The 10,055-nt window shown below is 42.3% G+C and overlaps 1 protein-coding gene across 2 annotated transcripts in view; it reads right to left on the bottom strand.

The window, feature by feature from the left end:
• The window catches only part of sema5ba (sema domain, seven thrombospondin repeats (type 1 and type 1-like), transmembrane domain (TM) and short cytoplasmic domain, (semaphorin) 5Ba), a 148,543-nt gene that overhangs the window by 22,205 nt on the left and 116,283 nt on the right, over window positions 1–10,055 (bottom strand). For both annotated transcript variants that reach the window (XM_025064015.1, XM_008328336.3), the window contains exons 10-12: window positions 8,528–8,663; window positions 8,004–8,211; window positions 7,701–7,908 (exon numbers count right to left, since the gene is read on the bottom strand). In XM_025064015.1, coding sequence (XP_024919783.1) covers window positions 7,701–7,908; window positions 8,004–8,211; window positions 8,528–8,663 — 552 coding nt within the window. The remainder of the gene's footprint in view (window positions 1–7,700; window positions 7,909–8,003; window positions 8,212–8,527; window positions 8,664–10,055) is intronic.

Here is a 10,055-nt window from a genome sequence, read left to right as displayed (position 1 = left end):
CACACACACACACAGAGAGAGAGAGAGAGAGAGAGAGAGAGAGAGAGAGAGAGAAAGTCAGAGAGAGAGACAGAGATGTTGTTGATACAACTCTCCGTGCCAGGCCTGGTGAAGTAATAGTGAACCCTCTCTTACTACTAGTAAGAGAGGAGAAACATGAACCAAAGATGAGATGGGGGTGGGGTGGGGGGGGTGGGGGGGTCCTTGATTTACTCATTGAGAACGTCTTTCTGGTTCGGTCACTGTGGTAGGGCTGTCTGTGTTTCCTCGCCCTGTCTCGTCTGCTGGGTGGAGTAATCAGTGTCATCACACTCACCTGTGTCTCTGATTAGTCTCACTGGTGTCACCTGGTGCCCTGGGTGTATATAGACCTGCCTCACTCATGCGCTGCTTGTGGGATCGGTGTTCTCTAGCTGTGTGTGTGAGAGTGAGTGGTCTGTGTTTGTTGTTTGTGTTGGAGAAGTCGCCCAGTTTTAAGAAAGACCATGATGTTGGAGAAGAGCACGCCTGTAGTCGATGCTGTAATCCTGGGAAGTTTTGTTGCTGCAGAACCTGCTGCCTGTAAACGGTGCTTCATCCCTGTGAGTTTCTGTTGCTGCAGCTGTAGATAAATCACCTGCTGCATTTGGGTCCAACCTGCTTCCTGCCTCGCCCTCACGTAGCACACTGTTCGATTCACTCTGGATGCATTCTCCAATACACATTAAATAATAATCATAATAAGGTTGAGCATCAAAGTACAGTTCACTGAACCTAACAGTCCATTTAAAAAGGCAGAGTGAGGACCGTGGTGCTGAAGGTTGTACAGCTCTGCATCATGACGACGGGGAAACACAGTTGTCTCTTTCGTTACAGCTCTGCATCATGACGACGGGGAAAAACAGTTGTCTCTTTCGTTGCTAACAAACACACACACACACACACATACAACTTATAACAGGCAGAAGAATTAAGGAGAGTGTGTTTAACAAATGGAAAGAAAAAGGGAAGACAGAAACAGCCTGTGTTTGACATTAGGCCGTGTGTCTTACCCAGGGACACACTGGCATATTGACCAGCAGAGCCTCGTATCAGTTGAATAGAGACCACTTATTATAAGTGTATTATACAACTTGTATTCAGCACAGTCATCCTGGCCTCTCCTCCTTCACATGAGCTCATCTATTTGTTCAATTACTCACTTTTTGGCCAGAAAAAAAAAAAAAAGGCAGCGTGCTGATGTGTTCAACTCTCACACTGACCTTTGGGCAGCTGCACAGAACATCACACCAAATGCTCTTGATGTCTTTTATTAAAAAACGGTGCCACTTTAAAAGTCAATTAGAGGCCTGTGGGTGAGAGAGCAGTGACAGAGGGAAGAGAAATCTCATTTCTGTGTCACAGGGAGTTTGAACAGGTGTCGCCGCGGTCTGAGAACACACCAGAGTGGCACTCTTGTTTTCTAAACATCCATTTCAGCGGTGTGCAAAGGCGACTCTTTGTACTGCGGTTGTGCCAGCGTGTGTGAGCCCCGCCAGGACCAGTCTGCAGGGCTGTGGCTGATATTTAATTCAGCATTGTGTAAATGTGTGTGTGTGTGTGTGTGTGTAGACAGTGGCACACTTTATCAAAACACAGAAGCCCAGGAACATGGTCTGTTAAATTTTAAACAGCAAAAGCCCAGCAGCCTGTATAACAATATGTGTGGACGATTGGCAGCGGGAGATAAACCTGCTGCTGTGGGGGTGTAATTGACAGTTTAAATCATTTACACGTGCTGTAAAAACCAATGTCTCCTTTTATGACGGGACTCTAAACAAGCAGACACCAAAACAATCATTCACCTTCGCTTTAATGACACCTCGTCAGCGCGTCAGTGCAAATATCATGAGCACAGCTGATGAATTATGGATGGGTACCAGCCATCCTGGGACACGGACCAGTCCACAGGGTCAGTCACAGTTAAACACTCTCCAACACAGGCAGCGTCGTTGGTCTACAGTAGATCCTCTCGGCTGAACGTCCACTGACAGCTCCCCCTACCGCCCTCCCTCCAGTTGCTCTCCCTGCGGGGAAAAACCTGTCCTTGGGACTTTTTTTTTCTCTCTCTCCACCGGCCATTTAGGAATTCTGCTCATGATGAATCGGAAACACAGAGAACTCCTGCTAGCACTCAGCCCTAATACCTCCAATTAGGGCTGGAGCCAGGCTGAAGACTGATGGTGCCAGATGTAAAAAAATAAAAAAATAAAAATAAAATAAAGATGGCCAGCTGCCAAAAGTGCCTGCTTCTCTCTCCGTCTTCAGTTTGAGTCTCTGGTGAATAGAATGCAGCATCAGGAAGAAGAAGAAGAAGAAGCAACGGTGGGAAAAAGACAATTTACAGAACAAAGAATCCAGAGGAAGACAAATGTAGTGTAACCTTGTGAGGGCAGTAACAGATGGCAGAAAGATGATTTTTTTTTTTTTTTAAATTACATTGTGTAAATGTATCGTTACTGCAGGAGACTGGGACGAAAATTGGTTTTAAACGAAAGGAAAGGTGATTTAGACAAAGATTTGAACAAGTACTTTAAAAAGGAAAACCTAAGGCAAACTACTGTGATTACTGTGGATAACTGCAATTTAAACTAAAAAAAAGGTGAAACACAAATGTATCCATCTTCAATCTGTTCCAATTGGTTTGTTTTGATGAGCTGTAAGTAAATATTCACAAATCATTAGAGGTAATCACCATATAAAATAAAGAGACGGAAAAATAGAAAATTTAAATATTTTAAATTAGTGTCTTGTGAATTGAAGCGTGTGTGGGCTTTAGGAACTCTTCTCAAATGATCTGTAATGTCAGCAAACAGCTCTTTAAATAGTTTATGGTGTCAATCATTGGTCCAGGCTTTTTAAAAAACAAACAAAAATGTAAACAAAATGTAAATGATGTCTTCTGGAGGTAAACGGAGACGTGGACACTTTTATGATTGACACCACTGGCTGGGATATTTACACAGCGTCCAGTTTTGGGAGTATTTTGTTGACTTTGAGCCTCATTCATCAACACAGCATCTGTGCTTTTACTGTGTTTGTACAAACACATAACTAGAAATGTACACATTCTAAAATTGGTTTGTGTTTTGCAAACACACACAGACTAGTCGCGGTTTTAGTTTAGTGTCTCGTGTGATTAACAAGTGGATTTTTAAATAAACTAAAAAAAATCATCAAGTTGATGTGTCTTCCCATCAAAAAAAATCATCAAGTTGATGTGTCTTTCCATCCAGTCTGAAAACTTCAGTGTCGACGTAGGTTACATTTATTATCTATCGTTTATTTTTATTTTATCATTGAATTGGAGGTAAAAAAAAAAGGATAGAAGATGCAAAAATAGTGCAGGTTTTGTTGAACAATAACAACAAAACAGTAAAACTACATTGGTGGTAAAAGATGGAGAATGGGAGAAAAAAAACAACAATCAACAGGTTTTGCTGTAGCTCTGAAATGCAGCTGTTCTGCCTTAGATTTTTATTCTCTGAAAATAAAACTGTTGTCTTCTTTCTTCATTACCACCAAATCATACACTATCTACTGAAGACAACAAACATCAGAGGAGTTCACTGTCTTTCTCCAAATCCCCTCATTTTATAATCCTATTTTAGCATAGCCTATCAGTATGTAATCAGCATTCAGCTGCTTTACATCAAATGATAATGAAAAAAAGGGATGAAACCCTCCCAGAAGTGAATCAATGAGAACGATAAATCTTTACTCAGAAGACAGGATATGATTTTTCCTCCTGGGTTTAAAGTTCCACTCAGCGCTTCCCTAAGACTGTGCCCTGTTCTTGCTTCATCTCTACCTTCAAAGCTGGTCCCTGGACATTGGACAAAGTATGTGTGTAATACCAAACTTTATCTGGAAAAAGTTGCGCGAAACTCTGTCCACATTCTGCCCACTCTGCTCGGCTCACGGGTTTTGCTATGAAGTGGATTTCAGGCTAGAGAGGTCGAACTGTAGGGTCCTCATATGGTCATCAACACCACTCTCTACATGAAGCCAATTGGCTTGATGCCACCGTGGACTCTGTTAACCAGTTCCCATCAGTTGCACTTTTTAGGCAACTTGGCACCAAGACCCAGACACAAATGTGGGCCGGCAGGAAAAAGCAAAAAAAAAAAAAACAAAAAACTGTCCAACTCCAATTTCCTTCAAGGTTGTCTTGGTGACGGATGATGCTACTCTTCCGAGTGTGACCCGTGTTTTCATCTTCCATTTGGCAGCGTGGGCCACATTTCTTCCCCCGGTGAAAGGAGGGGAAAGGTCCTGATGGATGCAACGCTGAGACTAAGCTAGCTGTAGCTGCTGCAGCCAAAATAAATCACTGCGCTAACACAGTAAGATGGAGAGATGGGAGCTGGATGGAGGACAGAGTGGTACTGTTAGCCAGGGGTGCCAATTGGCCAGGTTAAATATAATTACCGCAAATAGAGGACAAACACGCGCGCCCTCTCACGCACGCACACGCGTACACACACACACACAGAGGGAAAGGTACACACAGTCATCTGTCTATGAGCTAAAGGGCCACAAATCAGTGGCTGTTGAAAAGCGTCAGCAGTGAAACAGAGAAAGCACTCCAGTTAAAGATGTTGATGTCAATGTTTCTCTACTCTCAGCGCTGCCAATACAGATCAATAACAATTGAAACGTTAGCATTAAAAGCTCTAAAACCTAATTGAATTGTGACTGTGTGCCGTAATCGCACAGACATTTAAGACGCCGCATATTTTCTGCTGCTTTTACTGTAGAAACAGTAAAAGTCAGCATTTTAACACCATGTTGTAACAACTGCAAACATACATGACGCATTTACTGCGATCCACGTATAACAGGAGTCTGTGATCTCCCTACGACCACAGGGGTTTTATGCCCAGGAAGTTATGACTCCTCTGTAAATTATGTCACAGCGTTTTTATGCGGCTGTAAATACAGCCATCCTTCACTGTGTGTGCGTGCCTCTGTGTGTCTGTGTGACAGTGGAAAGCAGCACGTGTGGCTGTAGATGTGTCGGCGATGACTATCAAACCGTTTGAGTGTATTCGGCTCTTATCGGCCGCCAACTGAATGAACGTATATGGCTCACGTGAATGTGAGGACCACACAAGAAGATCAGCAAAGGGCTCATTCATGCAGAAGAACAATGATGGAGAGTGTGTTCAGGCAGAGCAGAACAGCAGGTGGGACTTTTTCACGAACTTTGAATGGAGAAAAGTACAAAAATAGATGGATTGGGAAAGTGAAAAGATGAAGGAAAAAATGTTCCTGAAGTGAAACTGAAGCACGAAGCTCATGATGTTGTGTTTTTTTTGTGGTCAATATTGAGTGACATTCCAGCCTTGCATTCTAACAGGAACAGTGTTTTACTTTTAGTAAAGTTTTTATACCTGTAAAGATAAGTTTGCATACCATGTAGCACATTCACAACACCGAGGCACCAAGTGCTGTAAGGTGGAGGAAGTCAGGGCACTACACTATAGCACATTCACAACACCGAGGCACCAAATGCTGTTTGTTTTCTAAAAGAAATAGCCTTGAACAGTGGTTCTCAAACTGTGGTACGTGTACCACCAGTGGTATGCGAGTGCTCTCTAGTAGTACGTGAGGAAAATTCATATTTTACTACCACTGCATCACTGCTATAGTGCCTACAGTAACGTTGCCTGTCTGCTTTTCAGGCTATATGGTGTCATATTTGTCCTCTTATCTTCTCTTGTTTGCCAACAGCAAACAAGAGCCAATCAGATGTTCCTGGAGTTGGTTGTGTCAACCTCCCTGAGGCATTCTTGGACATGGACTTTACCCTGAACTTAGAACTTATGCCAAATGAAATGTTCAAGTTCAAGATGTAGAGAGAGAACCTTGAGTGTAACATTAATGTCTCTGGGTTTTTCATGTTTAATCATTAACATTCTCACTGATTTCATAGATCACATCAGGACTGGTTTTTAAAATCATCTGGTGATGGAAAGAAACACTCTCTCTGATCTGTTCTGTTCAGGCATCTGAAAGATAAAGTCAGTGAAGAGCTGTTTCCTGTCTAATTTGCCCTGTTGTGAGAAAATGTGCTAATGGTTGGCTGTCAGTGAAATGAATACCCTCACCTTTCAAGAGTCCTTTGGGTTTCCTCTGCTTCTCAAATGAAGGTTTTGGTGGTTTTAAACATTTGATTGCACAAAAAAGTAACTTTTCATCTCTTTATTTTATATTGTGGTTTCAAAAAGGCAACTTAATTACTTGCGATTGTGCACTTGATCTTGATCTGATTTTATTTATAACAGTACTCTTACTGAGCTCAATACTTTTATCAGACTTTATCAATAGGATAAACTCTCCTCTCTATAATTTTGTCTAGCTGATTGAATGCTCATTACAAAATAAATCAGATGTTACTCAGTACTTGAGTAGTTTTTTTACCAAGTACTTTTTTTACTCTTACTCAAGTTATTATTTGGATGACTACTTTTTACTTCTACTTGAGTAATATTATTCTGAAGTAACAGTACTTTTACTTGAGTACAATCTCTGGCTACTCTACCCACCTCTGCAGACGCCCACACACACAAGTCATCTGTATGCTGAGATGAAGTTTCTTTTTCACACACACACTACCTTCAGAGATACTCTTTGTAATGTAACACACACCTGCACACACACACACACACACACACACACACCTTTTGTTCATCCTCGGATTCAGACATAGACAAAAGCCACAGCAGTGCTTCTCCCTGTGTTACAGCAACCAAACTTCATTACAGGGAAATAAAAGCAACTGGACAAAATAACAATTTCATTTCCTCCACTGAGCAGATGCCACTGCTTCCATAAGGACCTTACTGATTATAGGTACAGTCTCACGGACATTAATCCTAGGTGAGGATAGATAAGTACATTAACCAGGATCAACCCTGTTAAATTCAATCCGCTGCTCAAATGCATTATTTAAACAATAGGATATACACTGTGGAAATCTAAAAACTGCTGAGTCAGGCTTACGTCCTCTGAAAATTAGGTCTTCTTTCTTTCTTTCTTTCTTTCTTTCTTTCTTTTTTCTTCTTCTGACGCCTCACTTTGCTCTTGTGGTTGATACAACTTTGTTCCCTACTGATTTGAGAGAGTTGCTAAACCAGAGGAGAGAGAAGCTACAGGTACAAGAAGAACTGATAACTGAGGAACATGTTTCACTGATGAGAAGACTGGGAGGACTTCAGATAAACTACAGGAAACCTGATTTGAGAGAGATCTGGGACTAACTGAAGTTGCTGCTAAGAAAGAAATCACATTAAACAAAAATATTAGTATATTCGTCAAGATCTGGCCCATATTCAGCAGTCTATTTACCAGATCTTGACCACAAGAAAGAAGAATTTGCTTCAACAAGGACAACAAGGACAAGATGTCCATATCACACATGGCCAGGTTTACAACAGACTTGGCAGAAATTGCCTGCATCATTTGCTGTTTTACATTTGGGCCACAGCAGATCTAAATCGTTTCTGTCTGGGCCAGATGGAACCTGGCAGTGATGGAATGGTCCTTAAACTGTACCACTGCTTTTCTTTAATCCTTTTTGGTCCAATTTCATAAAAACATCTGGGTTCAATCCACCTCAACTAAGTAACACCTTTAGGTCTACTTCGACGCCAGTGAAACGAATGTTTTCTACTCACATTTCAGTGGTGTAGGTGGAGCACCTCTCAAGAGGGATCTTCAGGACCCTGTTGTTAAGTCCCACAAAGAGTGACCTGTCGCTGTGCAGGATCTGCAGACTCAGGATGGGTTCTCTTACTCCTGCTGGGAGAAGCTCCATCTCCTCCAGGTAACAACCTTGGAGGTTCTTGTTGGGGGTCGCCAGTGCCTTCAGGATGGTGCCATATTCTAGAAGGACATGAAGAACATGAAGAGATGACAAATGCCTCTTTTTAAAGACACAATGCGGTTGCTGGTTTGGATCCTGCTTGTGTCCTGCAGACCTGTGCTGATGTACATGACATGGTAAAGTGTGTCCATGCCCTGGACAATGTCCACAACTAGGTTGGAGAAGCGAACGTCGTCCTGCATCACCAGCGGATCGACCGATTCTGGTTGGACCACGTCGTTCATCAGGTACAGCCTCTGGGCGTCCTGCAGGCTGCGCTCTGTCAGACCCTCGTTTCGCCCGTCGTCATCTATTGTACCACACTACACATGCAGGAAAAATGCAAAGTAAAGGCAGAAGGCATATTAATAGGCAGGTTTAATTTGAACATCAATGTTCGCCTACACACTCTGATGCTCCTTAACACATCTAGAAAAAGTAGTAACACAAACTGGAGAAAACAAATACCAACTGAGGATCCAACTGAGGACACTGGCTTGGTTAACAACAAGTTAGTTATAAAGCTTTGTAACTGTGCATCTGTTGACTATACTCTACTAATAGAAAAGAGTGGAACTAACTCAACCTCGAGGACCACAGGATTGGCAGGACTTGGTGTTTGAAGTGTTTTAAACTTACCTGGAAGTTGTGGATGGGGTTTGGCGTGGGAAGCCAGGTGGAGCGAGGGTTCTCCTGGGAACGAAAGGGTCCGTTGAAAGCTTGGGCGATGGCACTCAGGTTGAACGCACACACAGCTGATGCTGCAATGCTGTTGCTTTATGGAGAGATTGAAAAGAAAGGCAAGTCAGCACAACAAGGGAGGCGAGGAATGATAGAAATAAATAAGAATAAGGATAGAAATAGAAATAAGAGAGGAAGGAGAAAATGACATTAATCCAAAGTCCGTGTCCCTATTATTACACACGGGAAGTCAGTGTGAAAGCATATCCAAAATTGAAAGCTTCCAGCTGTGCAATAAAGCTACTGTGTAATGGAAGTCCACATCATTTGTACCTGCGCTAAACAGAGCTATGTTGCACGCCTGCTTTGGCTGCAGGCTAAGCTATGCTATCAGTGCTGTACAGTGAAAGGCGTGGGCAACTTTAAGCTGAGGATAGAGGAAGTAATTGAACAGATTATGTGCAATACACACACACACACGTATATATACACACTGATAGCTGCCTCAAAGACTGGAGTAAAACCTGACTAAACTGGCAGTGGCAGCGGAGGAAAGTTATTGCGGTGACACTCTCTGTTCATAATGTAGTGCAAGGTAATGAGTTTCTTAACTTCCTGCTACTCCTGACTATATTCTCCACTCAGATTTATTATCATGCAGTGAACAGGCGACATGGCTTGTGAGGTGCTGATAACCCATCAATTAGAAGATACTGAGCAATAAGATTATAGTCGGAGAGAGAGAGAGAGGGCGAGAGAGAGTGCGAGCAAGGTTGAGGAGAAAACTGCAAGGAGACAGAAAAGAAAGAGACAAAGAAAGGAATGACTCTGGGAAAAAAAAGAATGTCACGCTGCTTCGTGCCTTGGTTTGGTACCTTGGGTAAAATATTAATCATTCAAAGTGTCTGGCTGACAAAGCCGAGGCAGGAAAGCCTCAGCTAAATGTGCCCCGAGGTTAGTTAAATGTTTCAGTGAGACCTAAACATGTGATTGTCAGCCATTAGCTTCTGTTCTGCTACGTTTTTTTTCATCCTCTTCGCTTCTGTTGTGATCTGACGTGTGCACTAATGTCATTGCAAAGAGAAAAGATTGAAACCACATCTGCAACGACTGCTGTTTGAGTTGAGTTTAGTTACTTTTAATGCAGAACAAGCAGAAACTTTTTTGATCACGAGGCGGGAAAAAGACTGTCTCCTGGTATGATGTCAGATCGTGACAGGTTATCGGACCCAGCAATGGCCTTTGGGAACACAATGTGGTTAAGATAATCTTAGATGAAAAGCTGCGAGTCACTAATTAATGTGAGCTTTATCGTTAATACACATCAAAGTGTACGGACTTCACTGGGATCTTAGAGGTTGAAGTGATTCTTGCACTTTTTGTCTCTGACCGCCGTTCTCGTCTCCAAAAGTCTTTGATCGTAGACACAGTATTCATTAATGGGTTGCCTGGTCTATGAAATTAAGTTTGCTCATATAAAATGAAA

This window comes from Cynoglossus semilaevis, chromosome 16, assembly GCF_000523025.1.
Source record: "Cynoglossus semilaevis isolate Cse_v1.0 chromosome 16, Cse_v1.0, whole genome shotgun sequence".
Lineage (NCBI taxonomy): Eukaryota > Metazoa > Chordata > Actinopteri > Pleuronectiformes > Cynoglossidae > Cynoglossus > Cynoglossus semilaevis.
This window is presented reverse-complemented; position numbering and strand designations above follow the sequence as displayed.